Below are 18,790 nucleotides of genomic sequence, written 5' to 3'. Positions count from 1 at the left end.
TATGATATGTTTGGAAGATAATATGGTTCAGAGGTTGTTCTTTAAAAACATATATGGGACCCAGAGAAGGCACTTAAAATCTACACTATGAATGAGTGTCTGTCTCATTTTCCAAGTGCCTTCTGTGGGTACTGTGAATTTTTTATTGGAGCAGACCTCAGTAAACTTCCTGTCAATCAGAAAAGGACAGATAAGACGATGTTCAAAGGAAAACAAAAATGATATAGATAAGTAGTATTAATGTGGAAAGAAAACTAAACTCAACACAGAGCAACAAAAGAAAAATAAATCTGAGATGAAATAAGATGAATAATTATGTAAGGGCTGTTCCATTAAAAGATATATGGAATAGGCATATCATCTTTGATTGAGACACTTGTCAAGATAATGATAAGTTATAGGTTCAGGTTAGAATAAACGTTAAAGGTTGTCTTATGACATATGTTTTTTTAAATGTTCATCATGTACTTTTAGAACATAAGTCATGAACAGGTTAATGGGCTATTATAGGCGAATCCATATAATAACTGAACTTTGGTTACATTTTTTTTACTGAAATAAAATATTGAATCCAAAAGCAGGAGAACAAAATCAAGGATTGGATAATGTAATTGGTAATTTGTATCGCTCATCAATTAAAAGCCAGTGAAAAGAATCTTATTACTGATATAAATCTTGAAGAAACAAAATTATTATTCAAAACACTGAAAAATATTTTCGGTGACTTATTTTGTTGAAGTAAACATGTGACATGTTTAAATTTCAGCATTAATGGCTCCTAAACCAAAAGTACCTAAAGGATCACCACCATCATTCACTCAAAAGTTGGTACCAACGGTAAATATGTTTTACAATACAACTAATGTACTATGCAAAATATTTGGGATAGGTATGATATCAGTATTAGACACTTGAAACAGCATTACAATTTTGAGACAAATCATCTCTATAAAGTTGAAAACATATATCTTTTACAACTTGAACATTTTGTAGAAATTTTATTTGATTCATTGACATCTTTCACAAACAGTTGTAATGATAATTTGAATCATGTACGGAAGAATGAATAAGATATAATTAATTTTTGACAAAAAGTCAATACACACATTTGAATAAAGACAAAGCAAAGTTACAGTGATTGTATTGCTGTTCTTCATCTCAATGTCAGAGTGAGGCCTTCAACATGGAGCAAAAGCTAAAACTCACTGCAAGTTCAAGATGGCCCCTAGCACCATATTTACAATTTAAGAAAATATGTAAGCGACCAGGCAGTGTAAAATCATCATACATGTAGAGTGACATACCAAACAGATGTAAAATATATAAGTTTTGTACAATTATTACTAGACTGTCATTTTATGAAACAAAACAATGAAGAAACTCTGGAAGATGATTGTCTTTCAATATTTTTGCTTTTTGTGCACACAGGAAGTACTTGATGGTGATGCATGTGACTTAATTGCCAAAGTTGCTGGGAATGAACCTATTGAGGTTGTGTGGTCTAAGGATGGAGATAAACTTAAGCATAGCAAAGATTGTCAAATCACTTTCAAGGACAATGTTTGTCGCCTGTATATCCCAGAAGTTTACCCAGATGATGGTGGCAAATATCAAATTGACCTAGAAAATGAGTATGGAAAAGCAATGACACAGGCTACTCTTGTTGTCAGCGGTGAGTTTTATTGGTGCTTATATCAGGATATTGGGGCCATTACTGTAGAAATCACTTTACATGTTTTTAACTTTAACACAAGCTTACCAACGGTTTATTTTCCACTGCCTTTCTGTTACTTAATTTAAATGTAAATTAGAGGCAACAGTATTGTACAGATGTTCATATCATACAAATTCATTAAGAAGATACAAGTCATGATAAAAACAAAAACTAAGGGAATCACATGATCAAAAGGAGCAAGACCTGTTGCCGCGACAGGGTAAGGGTCTCCTCCTATACTTGCATCACCCTCCATGCTAATGCACACTCAGTCAAAATGTCACAATTAGGAAAGGAGACAATGGGTAAAATTACACAATCGGTAAATTTACAGATTATATAAAAATAACCCCTTGAAGTTGACTTAAGATACCAGGGCGTAAAAGGTGTTATTTATCAAGCAAAGTAAAGAAAACAAATTTTGGTTGTCTAGAAAGTGTTGTATATCTAACAAAATGAACAAGTGTTGTATATTGAAAAAAAAAAAAAAGATAGCTCACTTTGATTTAAATACAACTGTTTACAGCTTTATGAGAAAATGCTGTGAAACAGTATTCATAGGATGGATTTTCCTTATTTTTTTGTTTTGAATACTTTAAAAGAATTTGAATAAATTGAATTTGACTTTTTTCTTCCACAGAAAACCCTGACATGGCATTGCCAGAAGTTACTCCTATGTTGGGTGATGATCCCACAGGAAAGGTGGTAGAACAGGTACTTAATAAGATTACATTTCATAAACAGGGAGGTTACTAATCTTCACAATTTAAATGAACCCATATTGAAGTTTTAGGAAAATTGAACCAGCTAGATTCTACAAAAAATACATGTATCTTAAAGCATAATCAGGAGAAGTGTACAGTTTATACTACTGGATGAAAGATAATTATTAGAAGCAAATCTACTAGCAACAGTTTTTATGCCCCCGCCGTAGCAGAGAGGGCATTAATTATTACCCTTGTCCATCCGTCACGTCCGTCCCATCCCCAAAATTGGTTTCTGTTCTCTAACTTTAGTTTGCTTCAAACAAATGTTTTGAAACTTATGCTTATAATCACAAAACTGTCTTAACTAATTGAATCCTGCATCTGTATGTGGAAGTTGACTCATGCATATTTACAAGTGGCTGCATCTTTGGCCCATAGACACATTGTCCATTTATTTGACTTTGAATTGGAAGTAATCAGTGTATAAATACTCAATTTATTGTGTACAAACCATAGTTTCAAGTTCTGTAGAGGGACAAGTCATAAGATTCATTTGAATGTATATATATATATATATATATATATTCAAGGATAGAAGTGAAAATTAAGATGTAGAAAAGATCCAAAAAGAAGTTGATAGTAAAAATGATTGAATTAATGATATATTAATTATTATTAAATATGTAATGATTTATTATTTGTATTTCAGAAAATACCAGAACCTGAAAAGGTTAAGCCAGTAGAAAAGATACAACCACAAATTAAAGAACCAGAGGAGATAAAAGCTCCAGAGAAAAAGAAAGGTATAGCTTTAAATAGAAGTGAACTCTGTATTAATGTATAGAAATAAATCTTGAAAATGAATCTACTTCTTATTTTGTATGAATTGAAATTTTGTGGATTTTCTTTTGACTGTTAAATCTATTAGATTTGGGAGAGAATATATTGTGATGGTAAAGTTCATATGATTTTATTTTTCCAAGATATTCAATCCAAAAAAGTTTAAACTTCAAAGATAGCATAGTTTATGATTCAGTGGAGAATTTATGGAATTTCAGTGTAGTTGATCTAAAGAAAAATAAGATTCATTTACAAGAATGTGTTTTTGATGACTCAGCACTGTTTTTGCACACATATATATTTGCTAGATTTATCCACTATTTAAGTTTAGTATTATTTCCACACAACATATTTTTTATTTTATTGAATGTTGTATGAACAGATTGACTGGTTTAAGTGAAAATTAATAAAGTTATAAAGAATAGTTTTGAACTTTGAATTAAATGAATAATAGTTATATTGAATTGACTTTATAGAAATTAGTTTGTTTCCCTTTTCATTCTGAGATATAGCCTTGTCATAACTTATTAAGTTAATTTGCAGTTTATTGGCATAGAACACATTTTTAATCCGAAAGCACAAATGAATTTAATTTCCTTGAAAAAATACTACTCATTAAGTTCTTGTTTAATTCTGTTCATATTAACATTATAGCACTTGTATTATAATTTTCACAGTACCATGTAAGTGTTTCTTATAGAACTAGATATTGCTTCTAAGAGTAAATACTTGGCATTCTTATTTCTTCAAATCAATTTTTTATGAAAAGTTTGTAGTTACAGTTACAAACTTTAGCATTTCTATGTTGCTCAAGAAAAAAAAAAACCTAAAGAACACTTATGTGGTAATTTATATACACAATACACACAAGAATATGAAGCCCACTTAATTTGACACCTTATTTGATGTTGTGAACTTTTTTCTGTTCAAATGAATGGATTGGACAGGCTGTCACACATGAAGAGATGTATCAGGATTTACAGTTGGTGCAAGGTGGATAGGATTCTGAAATTGATATAGATGTACTCAAAAGTTTGACATTAATCAGCAATATGTATAAAAGTTGATCAACCCAGTTTTGAAAATGAGAAAAATAATGTTTAGTTGTTTTCTTTCTATTAAAAGCTATTTCTCTTCATATGGAAAAAAGATATACCATTTGAAATTTTATGTAATACACGTTTTTTGTTTTTCTGGTATCCTGATACATTTGCATCACTATTCTTGCACACGTTTTTTTCACCTGTCCGTTCCATTTATTTCTTAATTTTTTTTTTTATAAAATATGTATTCATAATATATTATTTTATAATTTGCACCCTTTATTTTATAGAAAATGCTGTATAAATATGAAACTGTGAATGCTTGATATATTAAATTAAAGTCTCTTTACTTAGAAGAATAAAAAATCGTCTTTTTTGTTTATTATCATTGTCCGAAAGTTTTCAGGATATTCCAAGCATCAATATATTGGTATTTAATAGAAATGGCTGTCTTTTTCTTTATATTTTTTTACTTATTCAAGAAGCCCTTCAGTCATAACTCAAATCTATAGTTTTTATTTTGAACTCATGAATGTTTCTTTTCCATCAAGTATTGCCTGTCACCTTCAGTACAAAATGATGTAGCTTATTTTTTATCAATCCTTTAAAAATTCTCAATACTTATTTTTGCTAACATTCACAGTTTCTGTTTAAAGTTTCTTTAGTTTTCACAGTAGGGTTTATTATTCAGTTTCTGTCCTTTAAAAATGACTGCCAAATGAATAGACTTTAACATATCTAAAATGAATACAATTTAATTTCATAGTGAATATGAATATGATTATATATGATAATTTGTTTGGTCAAGTTTTGTCTTGAAAGTAGACAATTATCTAGTTCAGTCATTTTTATAGGAACACTTAATCTTTGTTTTACTGTAGTTTACTTTAGTTCTGTTACTTTTCCTTCTTCTTTGACCTTTTTGCACCTCTTGAAGAACCAGCACCGACAGAGCCAAAGAAAGTCTCAGCTCCTCCACCACCATCTATAGTTATTGGTGATGAAAATGAAGGTAGGGTCAAAGTTCAGTGATAGAAGGGAGACAACTATCCTGTAATCAGAATTTTACCTGATTTATATGGAAACAGTTTCAATGTTGATTGAAATAAGTGATGAATGTAAATAATTCTTGAAAGATAAAATTTATTTAACTTTCTTGTTTTATTGTAGATGTTCTGTTTGCCTGCTTCTTGTTTAGGTGCATGCTTTATCTCACTGCCTGTGATATGGAAATCATATTTAAGATTTGTTGTCATATACATTGAGTATAGGTAAGGAGTATAAAAATGTATACCTGCGTCATTTACTTGGGGAAAATATATAACTGGCATCATAGATATATAGGACTAACCCCTGACTGACCCCTTTCACGTTTTATATGTCCTCCAATTTTACTCTGATTGACTAACAGTCATAACGCACCCATACTGTCAATTTTATGCTGAATTTTTAACAGATAATAAATTTATTCGAACTCCTCCTCGGAAACAAAAGATGTATATTAAACAACCAACTACTATACTTGAAGAGGCAGGTATGTACTTACTTAACTTTGTATAATAGTCAACAGTCAAATATAATGAAAATTTCAAGTTTTTTTTTTAAGTTTTCAGTAACTTATAGCCGATTATGTCTTATATTAGTACCATGTCTTAAAAATATCAAATTCTTGTTGTATATTTTTTTTGGGATTAAATTTTATTTCCCCAAAAAAGGTTTCAGAAATTAATATTATGACTTCTTTCAAATTTTTTTAATTTTCTTTAAATGAATTTGATTGTTTTCGATTGGCTGTTGACTATTAAGGCATGCATGCAGTTGGCTGAGCTTTTGCTGTACAGATGTCTTGCATGATATATGTCCCTAATTATTTTATATGTTGTATAAGTATCATGTAAAACATTTCATATGTAAATCATTTAATATTAAGCAATTTTTAATATCAAATTTCATTAATAATATTTTTTTAATTTTTTTTTTTTTTTTACTATTTTTTACTATTTTTTTGGTTTATTAATTCCTCTTTTTTAAAGCAATTTTTTGATTATTTTTTTTAGCGAACAGAATTTGTCAGTTTATCAAAATACAGAAAACATTTTTATTTTATCTTCACATTATAAAATCTTCATTGTTGGGACATTGTCATGTGACTGTTGTCATAGCAATAACTCACAGTATCACCCTTGCTGTGAATTTTACTATTTTTCAGAAATTTTCACTGAATATAGAATTTTGGTTGTTTTTCATAGAAAGATGATTTTCATTTGGAAAATTTTTATTTTTTATTTGAATATTTTACTAGGTGACATTTTAAACCCCATAGCTTAGAGACTATTAATGATTTGATTCAGCAAGTCTAATTTTCATGCCGATTTTTGGAATACAGTACTCAAATTGAAATTGAAAACTGGTAGAAAATTAAAAAAACTTTTATGAAAAAGTTTAAAGTTGGCATTCATAATATGTCTTTGTAAGATAAAAAAAAAAAATGAAAACCTTTGAAATATTAGATTATTGATAGCTATATAAAGAAAATTTGCATTAAATGAGAACAATTTAGGTTTATGATATCAATATAATCTGGCTAACTTAACAGCTTAAGATATGAATGATAGGACATAGAATATCAAGGTGCCATATATCCCAGATTTTTTTTCATCCACAGAGAAGAAAATTGTATAACATATTCTATGTTATTTACGTATATATCAATAAGCTTTTGCATAATTCGCTTTTGCAGCTAGTATATAAATTATATAACATGATATATTAGATGCTGGCACCAATAAATTTTCTATAAAAATATATGCTATAAATATTATAAATAATATTAAGAAATACATTTAGCATGTTGCAAGCTAAACATTTATATAACAATGAACGGTCCTTAACGAAAATAAATAAAATTGAGGCATTTTTATATACAAAATAGGTGTCGAAAATTTATTTGCTGATTCACATGTAAAGATCATGTTTCATTTTAACAGCTCGGCTTCATAATGTAGATATATCAATTTAATATACTAAATTCACTGTGTAAATGTATGCTTTAAATATAGTATATCGTAGAAAATCAGACAAAAATTTAACCTCTGTAGCCTTAACAGTTAAAATAGGTTTAGGATTGAAATGAACAAAATTAACCAATAAATGTCCAAAACGCATTGTAAAATATAATACTTTCACCGATTCATAATTGGTGTTGTAATTTTGTAAATGCATCGACAGTGCCTGAATTTAATTGTTACTGTATTTTCTCATTTTTCAATCCTTTTTTTTTATGTGAATGTAAAGTAAATTCCTATTGTTTTAAACCAAATTCTAAAGAAGTCCAACCAAGTTCATTAGATTTTTAAAGATTTGAATGAAAGAATTAGTATTTTCTTTTTTTTGATCAAAATCATAAAAAAAAAAAAATTGAAGTGGAATTTTTTTTTTTTTTTTTATCAAGATGTTTGAAAATTTTGAAGTGAAGATTTTAAGAAATAATTTACTTAATTAGCAAGCAGACAAGGGTGATAACTGCATTAATTAATTAACTTAATTATAAAGATGACCTGTTGGATGGTTATGTAGCAGACGACGATAGACCATCAATACCATTAATCGTCATGAATCACGGTAAGTAAAAAGTTAATGTTCCACAACTGTTTGTCAGATACATCATTCAAGTATGGCAGTCAAAAAAGGCTCAGATCAGACCAACTCAAAGTCAAGGTTCAGGAGATCTATTGACAACCATTAGCCATCATTTTGCCTTTCAAAAAAAGGGGGATAAGTACAGTAAAACCTTTATATAAAGGTCACCCTCAAGAAAAGAGAAAAGTTACATTATAAGAGAGATGACCTTTGAATTGAGGGTCAAAATGCATTGTAATTACTACAGTGGGATAAGGAGAGGAAAATCTGCCAAGTCAGATTTTCACTTAGTAGAAGTGACATTTATAGCAGGTTTGATTGGGCATGCATTTATATACATTTCCACTTGGTATTTCTCTGATTTACTGACCAAATTGAAAGGTAAATGAACTACATTGAAGAGGTAATCAGTATACAGTGATTTGTGAAATACCAATTATTTTTCCATTTTTCTTCACTGAAATTACAAAATGTAACATATTTTTAATGATTTGCTATGAATTAGGTTTAAACCACAAACCCAGTAGCCAAAGTGACAAAGATTCATCCTCAAATAAAACTCTGTTTAAAGAAGGTACCTCGCTGACATACCCCACATCTTCTTTTTATTCATATTTATATAAAAGCATCTTCGCTAGCCAAGGATTACAATCCAGTCCCGTCCTCTCCACCCTTGGGGGATTAAGATAGAATATTGGATCAACGAGGTAAGGATTTTCATTGGTTGCAGTTGTAACTGGCTGCATCCAATCAAAAACACCTTTAAGATGATCACGTGTAAATGTGGAAAATGTAAATAAACAATTGCCACATGTAGATTGTGCAACAAAATCTTTACCCCCAAAACATAGGACGATATGTAGTGACAGTTTCAAAGTTCTTAATCAACTATTTAAAGTTCCTGGGTATGTTTCTGGAGCAAATGTTGTAATGTCAACATATATTTTTAGTTCCTGCTTCACGAAATTTGTAAACACTACACACAACAATTTTTACACCTTCACACTGAAGAGAGTTCAAGCGCTGCCATAGGTCAAGAATGATGTAGTCGAAATGGGTGTGATATCTATCTACTGGTAGATGGCACAGCATTATAATCACAAGTGTTGGCTTAATCTGCCAAGGATGGAGAGGACGGGACTGGATCGTAACCCTTGGCTAGCGAAGATGATATAAGTGAGGAAGTCTCATGGAGTTCAAAGGTCACAAATCACCTGTAATCCTTAACGTCTTCTGGATATTATTGATTTTCCAACAGCAGTTAAGACCAATAGGACAGATTTATCTTTGCCATTATTTTCATAATTTTTCTCTTATGTTTGTTTGCTTGGTGTGCACCAAAAAGGGTTAACTCTGGGCATTCTATTTTCCTCTACATATCAATCTGACTGCTACAAAATCAGATTAGTTATGGAAAAGGTCTTTAAAACCCATCAAATTAACAAATGAAAAAATTATCTTGTACATTGGAAAAAAAACGAAGAAAAACATGTCTGCTGTATATATGTTATATCTTTTTTTTGTTAAATATATATATATATATATATATATCAAATGAAATTTGAAAAATAAGTGACTGATTTTTTTTTTCATATCTATTGAGTATGTATATTTGTTCTTGATTTTGAAACTTTTGAATCAGGTAGATGTCATCCATTTGAACAATAGTTTTAGTTCTATGAAAAGAAGTTTTCACAACATATGCATCTTATGTTCCTGTTTATTTTTCCTCAAAAGGAACTAATGTCAAAATTATTAACATTTAAACAGCTGTCAAATGCTAAGAATCTACCTTGCCCATAGATTATTTAGAGAGATTTTTATTTTTTATTAAAATGACTGTTAAATAATTAATTTCAGATGATGTAGAATATGAAGATGCTGGACCTAGAAAGATATCAGTCTCTAAAAAGAAGGACGAAAAACCTGAAAAGAAGATTGAAGGTCCCACACATGCTCTTGCCAAGAAACCAGATAATATCACCATTAATGAAGGTATGTATTTCTTAATATGACATTGTCACGAATTCACCACACAATGTCACCATTGTTGAAGGCATGAATTTGTTGATGTGACATTGTCACCAATTCATCAGACAATGTCACCATTGTTGAAGGTATGTATTTGTTGATGTGACATTGTCACCAATTCACCAGACAATGTCACCATTGTTGAAGGTATGTACTGTTGATGTGCCATTGTCACCAATTCACCAGACAATATCACCATTGTTGAAGATATGTATTTGTTGATGTGACATTGTCACCAATTCACCAGACATCACCATTGTTAAAGGCATGTATTTGTTGATGTGACATTGTCACCAAATAACCAGACAATATCACCATTGTTGATGGTACACAGTTGTTTATTCACCTTCCCTATTTTAAGTTTTTGCATAATTAAAAAAAATCACACTGTATCTTAACTTGCCATTGCTTTTAATTTGTAGGAGAAGATCTCCGCGTCAGTTGTGCACTTGATGTCCAGCCAGGCCTACAAGCACCTAATGTGAAATTCTTCCGTGGAAAAAGAGAGTTGAAGGATGACACCAGAACACGTATTATCCACAAAGACCAGGGTTCTTCTCTCAACATTAACAAAGCAAGATTCTCTGATGAATCTAAGTACACAGTAGTTGTAGAACAAGAAGGTGTTCCAGTCGACCAGGCAACATTTAGTGTTTTTGTAAAAGGTTTGTTTTTTGGTGGCATAAGCATTGCATAGCGATATAGAAAGCAATATGAGGCAAAATATAGAAGCATGTGACATTTGCAGACAGGCCATTGTGTTTGAATAAATAATGGCCTATAGCGTAGCTGTTGCATAAGGTACAAGCATGGAGTAAGATATCTTCATAATTTGAAATTTTGTATATTTCATTTCCATTTTAATAAATGTTTAAAATTTTAAAATAGTGATGAAGTTTACAAAATGACAGAAGATTCTGAAATAAGTATTTCATAAAGTTGACCATGTTTAGAGTCAAGTCGCACTAGGTTTTACATCTCATTAGTTTGCATGTATCTATACATAGAGTTTTTCCAGAATTGATTGTATGGGAGGGACAAGAAGGCACCTTATATTTATAATATTGGGGAAGGGAGGGGTTTAAACAAGTATTCACACAATAAAACTTTTAATTTCTAAATAGAATTGTATGGGTAGGGGTCTTGGATAAAAAAAGGGCTTTCCAACCTCCAATGCATTTAATTTTGGAATATCCCATATTGCACAATTCATAAACCAATCTATACCTTGCACTGCATGTTACATATAAAGAAAATTGCTTATCAGCACTTGGCAGAAATGCTTCCTAAGGATGGCTGTTAAAAGGCCATCAACCAAGAAGATTTGCAAATTGATCTCTGATGTTGGATGCTAACACTCATCAAATGCTATCCTCACCTTTCACCTTTGACCCAACCACACATGCACAGCACAGGCAGCGCTCAAACAGCAGCAGCAGCAGCAAGCTACATGGATATGAAACAGATTCAGAGCTTAGTAGCGCAAAGCACAATAATGGCAAGTATTTTAAATGTTTGGATGATAAGAGTTAAGACATTTCAGAGTTGCAGTAGTCCTTATCTCATAAATCCTCTTAACAAAGAGGGGAAAAGACCAAGGTTAGAACTCTTAAATTTCAATTATACACTTGTGTCAACCGTTGTGACAAATGTATGCTAAGCTTTTAAGTAGTACACATTATTTTGATTCTATGTCATATAAGTGCTAAGCATTTAAGAATCATAATATAACTAAACACATTACTGATTCAAAGAATTATCTTCTTTAACCCAGGGTACTTCCCTTAAAGTTACAACCTTCAAAGTTCAAAGACCATGAAATAACAATTTGGATTTATAGACATTTAAGAAGAAGTCCTTTTCAGGAAGAACAATATAAGTATATGCACATGGTTTTATGAGAAAAGGACTACTGTGCACAAAGTTACAAAAACTCTGCTTAGCTCTTATCTGATTCTGCAAATTATTTTCTGCAAAATTTTGAATTAACAAATATGTATAGCAGGAAATTTAGAAATTGCTTACATGATCTGCAAAAAAATTGCCATGATCATTTGTCGACAACTGACCATCACCAAATAAAAAAATCATGCATCAGTTGAGTTTTGTAATAACCAAGATTTAAGCAACTGCAAGTCCGAACTTGAACAATATTATTTCATTGGACACATTTTGGATAATAACAAAGGTCTCTTAAAAAAATAAGGTCACCCTGATCTACATGTTAAGCCAGGATAACTGGTTTTGTTCATAAGGTTTAGATGTAATGTTCTACAAATTAGAATGAAATCGTACACAAGTTACCTAAACTGTATTTCATGCAAGAATTACAGATTAAATTCTGAGTAAGAAATCCAGATTGAAGACTTTACAGGTCAGTAAACAATGATATTTTGTTATATTAAAAGAAGAAGATGTGAAGAAGGTATGATTGCCAATGAGACAACTCTCCACAAGAGGCCAAATGACACAGAAATTAACAACTATAGGTCACTGTATGCCTTCAACAATGAGCAAAGCCCATACCGCATAGGCAGCTATATAAGGCCCTAAAATGACAAATGTAAAACAATTCAAACGAGAAAACTAATGGCCTAATTTATGTACAAAATATTGAACGAAAAACAAATATGTTACACAGCAACAAATGACAACCACTGAATTACAGGCTCCTGACTTGGGACAGGCACATACATAATGTGGCGGTGTTAAACTAGTTTGAAGTGCCAACCCTCCCCCTAACCTGGGACAGTGGTGTAACAGTACAACATAAGAACAAACTGTAAATGATGTCTGAATAATTGAAACATTATTGTTACAGCAACAACATTGACTTCCCCATACTGCAATACATTTCTGAATTGGTCAATAATAGGAGGTCAAAAATCAACCTCTTTTGACACAAATATAAATAAAAGGAGATGTGAGGTATTTGCTATTGAAACAGCAACCTAACATTACCAAAAGACATTTAGCGTTAAAAGAGTTAGTTTGGTAAGGGCCATAGTTGGCCCATATTATTTAGTTCAATGTTTCAAGATAAAAAATGTTTTAAGTTGATGAAAAGACATGCGAGGAAGTTAATTATAACTATTTTTGCAAAGTTTTATTTTAAAGTGTTGATTTTTACATCCCAAATAGGTCAAAAATAGATATTTTTGCAAAATTTGACAAAATTATCCGGTTTTCAACCAGAATAAGTCCTAGGCAACATAGAGGGCAGGCGTCGATACACTAAATACCGGTATTCAAATCAGATATGTAAAATGTCATAAAAAACATGTTAAAAGATATTTTTTGTCGACACATATGCTCTATGTTTCCTGTCCAAAAAATCAATGGAAATTTACGTTTTCTTTGAATTTTCATTGAAAATCAAAATGAGTGCCATTTGTGATGTCATGAGTAGAATGCAAGTACATAAATTTTCAACCAAAAGACATATTTCTTATCTAGTCATTGTATTAGCAATGATTCATTGTGATATTGGTCAATAAATCCTGATTTGTTCCTAAAGAAATTGTGTATAAATTAAAAGTAAACTAAATTCTGCCCTCAACACCAAAATTTTCCATGTTTCATTATGGTTTACTGAGATTAAGTAATATATCTGTAGAGAAACTGATTCAATTACTCAATTGAATGGAATCTACATTGCCAAAAGTTTTGTTTTCAAAGATGTAACTTTTGAAGATATGATTACAAGACACTGTCATACCTCCTGGAATTCATATTTGCTACTAATATATAATCAAATTAGCAATTGTTTATATATTCTGACTGTAATGTAATTTCAGATCCCAAAGATTCAGCTATGGATTTCAGGTCTCTCTTGAAACACAGGTAAGCTTGAAATTAGGCTATTTTATAGTAGAAAACAGATAAAAAAAACATTCTATTGTTACATTTATTTCCCGCCTACAATAGTAGTGGGCCATTATGTTTTATCTTATGGTTGTGGCCTTTTATCTATTTCTTGCATGAATAGATATTTCTCGTATCACACTGTAAGGAGTGTGATATGAAAAAGTGATACGAAAATCTGCGTTAATTTGATTGGCTTATCCAGCATCATAAGATGATATCATGGCATTTCCATTGGCTAATCGTTAGGTCATTGATGACTTTCAAAGGTTAAGACGATGTACATTTCGTCCATGGCAACGGACATCTGTGATTTCTTCAATAATATACAAAACACTCACACTCTTCACCCGACAATCTTCTTTTTGTCAAATTTTATTACCGGTACATTCTGAAGCGTACAAAAAGTCTTAAAATGTCTGATGTTAAAGTTTGACACCGGAAAAGGACATATGACGTCATACTGGCATGTGCAAAAGACTAGATCAACGATTCGCGGAATTTTTAATTTAACACAATGAGAGTGTTGACCAAAAGAGAAATAGGTTTAACAACTTGTGAGAATTGGATATCGCTTGAGATCAACTCTCGTTATTTAATTTGAATAGTAATAGTAAACTCGCTGAAGGCTAGTTTATTATTATATTGGAATTAAATAACTCGAGTTGATATAAAGCGATATCCCATTTTCACTCGTTATGAAAACTATAATTCTGGTCTGTCTGTTAGTTTTGGTGTAAGGTAGTTTGTGGTCACATCAATTTTCAACTTTGTTTACATATATAAAAATAAGTAGATGTGGTATGATTGCCAATATCATTTTATTCTTACTGACATTCAACATGTTCGTTATCAAGTGAACTGTTTAACATGTATGCTAAATAAGGGTTTTGGCCAATATTTCATAGTCCACTGAACATGGAAATATGATAGTGCAGGCGGAGTATTGTGTCCTATCAACACATATTCTTGTTTGTGTATATCATTAAATTTATTAGAAAATACTGAAGGAGCAGAAAGAACTACTTTGTCATTTGAAAAATACATTCCAGTTGACCATATTTTTTTTGTCAACAGACATATCATGGAATACAGTTCTATCAAAAAATTATATAATGATAAAGGGTTATGGTTAAAATTGCCTTGCAAGTGAAATTTAATTTTTCTGCCAATTCTTCACAATATATAACCCTTTGAAGAGAGTTTATTTTATTACATCATTTTAATATAATGATAAGAACCACATATATATCTTCCAAAAGTATAATGATTTGGGAATGATATTGCACTGTTATTAGTACCTGCAAATATTGCATGCTAGTATTGAAAGACATTGGATTTAAGTTGACAAGACAGGAGAATCTATGATTGAACAGGTTTTGGCTAGCTTTTGATTGTACAGATCTGGGCTAGCTTTTGATTGTACAGTTAAGGGCTAGGGTTTGGTTTTACAGGTCTGGGCTAGTTTTTGATTGTTCAGATCTGGGCTATCTTTTGATTGTACAGTTAAGGGCTAGCATTTGGTTTTACAGGTCTGGGCTAGCTTTTGGTTTTACAGGTCTGGGCTAGCTTTTGGTTGTACAGTTCAGGGCTAGTGTTTGGTTTTACAGGTCTGGGCTAGCTTTTGGTTGTACAGTTCATGGCTAGTGTTTGGTTTTACGGGTCTGGGCTAGCTTTTGGTTGTACAGTTCAGGGCTAGTGTTTGGTTTTACAGGTCTGGGCTAGCTTTTGATTATACAGTTCAGGGCTAGCGTTTGGGTTTACAGGTCTGGGCTAGATTTTGTTTGTACAGTTCAGGGCTAGTGTTTGGTTTTACAGATCTGGGTTATCTTTTGATTGTACAGTTCAGGGCTAGTGTTTGGTTTTACAGGTCTGGGCTAGCTTTTGGTTTTACAGGTCTGGGCTAGATTTTGTTTGTACAGTTCAGGGCTAGTGTTTGGTTTCACAGGTCTGGGCTAGCTTTTGGTTGTACAGTTCAGGGCTAGTGTTTGGTTTTACAGGTCTGGGCTAGCTTTTGGTAGTACAGTTCAGGGCTAGTGTTTGGTTTTACAGATCTGGGCTAGCTTTTGGTTGTACAAGTCGGTTCAAGCTTTCAGTTGCACAGGTCTGGGCTAGGGTTTAATTTTACATGGATGGGCTAGCTTTTGGTTGTACTGGTCTTGGCAAACTTTTGGTTACACAATCTCAGATAACTTTTGATTGTACAGATCTGGGTTAGGGTTGGATTGTACAGGTCTAGGCTAGTTTTTAGTTACATGATAAATGAAATATCATATATCAATACAATTAATTTATATATTTACCTTTTTATATAAAGAATATCATTTTTATTTTTTACATTTTTACATATGTATTTTAAATATTATTGTATTTCCAGAGACCATAAGAAGAAAAATGAGGATGATGAGGATATTGATTGGGGGTCTCTTAAACCAGGTTTGTTTGATAATTCCTTTGTTTTCACCAGATATTACCTTACATATTTAAATTTTGAATCTCGTTATGACCAATTTTCTTAATCTTTAACCATTCAAATGTACCTTGTAACTTAAAAATGTTCTTCTCTTAAATTCAATTAATTTGGAAATCTTTCCTGTATGTCAAGTTCTACATTATTGTAATTTCCATTCCAGTGTTTTTGAAACTTTTCCATTACCCTGTTACAACATATAAAATGCCATGAAATAATACTTTGACTGACTACACTGCAATATTATACATTTTGTTCTGTTTACAGAACTGCTCACTGCATACCTATTTACACACTTTAGCATTATTGCACATATTATAACCTTTGCACTAACAACAATTGCACATATGATACTGTGGTTTCATTTATTTTCGTGGGTACCAATTTTCGTGGATTAAGGGAAACTTGCATGTTCATGGATATTTAATTTCGTGATTTTGCCGAAGTCTGCATACAAGCCTATAGAAAATTTGTTACTGTTGATCATTTAATTTCGTGGTTCACCTGTACCTACGAAATCCACGAAAATTGGTATCCAACGAATAATAATGAATCCACAGTATTTAAATGGGCCAGGAGAGGGGTGGGGAGAGACTTGTGTTTGCTGATTTTGTCTTTCACAGACTCATTTATTTTCTCTCATTTTGTTGCTTATGACAATGATATGTACTTTTTTTCAGTGGAAGGCCAAGGCCAACTGCAACAACCACCGCAGAGTATGTAACACCACGTGAAAATGATGCCCCCAAAGCTATAGCAATTCTGCAGAAGCGCTATTATCAGCTGTCTATTTTATAACTAGCTGTAATACTAAATGACCATACCGAATAGTTTGATTTTTAGATAGCAATTTTTCATCCTTATGATCAAATATTTAAAAGTTAAAAAACTTTCTTACATATATGAGCCAAATTGTTTTCAATTCCAGAAAAATTCTGCAATCAATTTTACAAATCTTTAGAAAACAAAAAAAGTCTCAAGTCATGTACATTTCAGTATACCAGTAACTTACAATCAATTTTAGGCGTAAAATTTTTTTGTGAAAAGACCTTCAGGTTAGTAAGACACTTATTAATTCCTACAATAAGATCACATGGCTTTAAAAATTGCTATTTATAAATGACAGCTAGATACAAAAAAATGGTTCAGAACATTACAGCTGGTTGATATTTTTGAATTGCGCATATCCAATTTTGTGTGTTTAGTGTCATGACATAATTCATAGCTTAGCTGTAGATCATTTGTTTTACCTAGGCAAATCATCTTAGTAGTAAGGTTACCCTTGAAATTTTGAAACTTGGGTTTGCATATCTTAGGTCAGTAACTGCAGTTAGTTAAAAAAGTTCCATGTCTTCCTGATTTTACCATAAATGTTTTTGTCTTTTTCCATGCTTAATTGAAAAGATTAAAAATCAATTTAGAATTTTATATTTGGCATGATTGAAATCATTTGCCCTTCCTGTAGAATTTTTAAACCTTTTAATTGAAACTCCACTGGGTGTAAATGTCTTAGTTAGAAGAAAAGTAGAAATCTGATGTGTTAGATGTGAATGTGAAAATTAGGAATCTTTTTTTTCATGGTCAGTTTTGACCAAAGCAGTTTTTTTTCAGACCAGTGGTAGGTAGTAAATATTTCATCTCTGAAATATACTATTTTTTTTCTGGATTTCTAATGAAAAAGGTAATTTTTTTAAATTAATTTCTTATGATGCCTTCTAATATAAAAAATCTGACTAAATTCCTGCAAAATGAATAGTCTTATTTGCCAAATAAATTTAAAATTTTGAATAATGTGAAGTTTTTCGAATACATTTTGTTTTTTCATCTGTCTTTTTAAGTAACCATGACAATAATAGTTCATTGTACCTTTAGTGCATGTAGTGTTATTGATATGGTTGCTTAGGAACTCGGGTCAGCAAATTGAAAATAGAAGACAAAAATGTATTTTGAATGTAAAGTACAAATATGTACATGAAATTTAAAGAAAATTTATTCCTTATATACTATATACATGCAGTGAAAATGATAACATATGCCTATGATTTAATACTAGATTAGTGTGGTCTCGTAAGAAACTCACTATTTTGATTTGTTTAATTAATGCTGACAGTTGTGGCACTCTAGAAATCTTTTTTTTTATTGTGCTGTTAAGTTGCCATCTCATTGGTTTTTATTAGTATCTAACTTCTCCTTTTATTCATAATCCACAATATATTATGAATTAAGGGCAGTTTCATCAAGTTGCTATAGTTCTTTTAGGAGACTGCCTAAACGTTCTAGGAATTTATGTTTTTGAAGAATATTTAAACTATTCCAAAACATCTCAAGTCATAGATGAAGGGTTACAATTTGAAGAACATTCTCACACAATAGCAGGATTACTCATGATATCAGGAAAATACATTTTGAAAGGCCTATCTTATATTCAGATATACTTATTTATGCAGACAGCTGTCAGAGTCCTGAGACCACACTTTATCTA

The 18,790-nt window shown here is 31.2% G+C and overlaps 1 protein-coding gene across 12 annotated transcripts in view; it reads left to right on the top strand.

Annotated features, from left to right (window-relative positions):
• Positions 1 to 18,790, top strand: part of LOC127706501 (twitchin-like) — a 161,582-nt gene that overhangs the window by 44,578 nt on the left and 98,214 nt on the right. For 9 of the 12 annotated variants that reach the window (XM_052211152.1, XM_052211156.1, XM_052211163.1 and 6 more), the window contains 11 exons: positions 767 to 837; positions 1,429 to 1,672; positions 2,355 to 2,428; positions 3,131 to 3,224; positions 5,761 to 5,838; positions 7,857 to 7,925; positions 9,804 to 9,938; positions 10,397 to 10,639; positions 13,772 to 13,817; positions 16,216 to 16,274; positions 16,989 to 17,024. In XM_052211152.1, the coding sequence (XP_052067112.1) occupies positions 767 to 837; positions 1,429 to 1,672; positions 2,355 to 2,428; positions 3,131 to 3,224; positions 5,761 to 5,838; positions 7,857 to 7,925; positions 9,804 to 9,938; positions 10,397 to 10,639; positions 13,772 to 13,817; positions 16,216 to 16,274; positions 16,989 to 17,024 (1,149 nt within the window). The remainder of the gene's footprint in view (positions 1 to 766; positions 838 to 1,428; positions 1,673 to 2,354; positions 2,429 to 3,130; positions 3,225 to 5,760; positions 5,839 to 7,856; positions 7,926 to 9,803; positions 9,939 to 10,396; positions 10,640 to 13,771; positions 13,818 to 16,215; positions 16,275 to 16,988; positions 17,025 to 18,790) is intronic. The other 3 variants (XM_052211154.1, XM_052211158.1, XM_052211157.1) reach the window with 3 other exon arrangements.

Source organism: Mytilus californianus, unplaced genomic scaffold (assembly GCF_021869535.1).
Source record: "Mytilus californianus isolate M0D057914Y unplaced genomic scaffold, xbMytCali1.0.p SCAF_6, whole genome shotgun sequence".
In the NCBI taxonomy this organism is placed as follows: domain Eukaryota; kingdom Metazoa; phylum Mollusca; class Bivalvia; order Mytilida; family Mytilidae; genus Mytilus; species Mytilus californianus.
The sequence above is the reverse complement of the archived record's forward strand: the minus strand, read 5'-3'. Positions and strand labels throughout refer to the sequence as shown.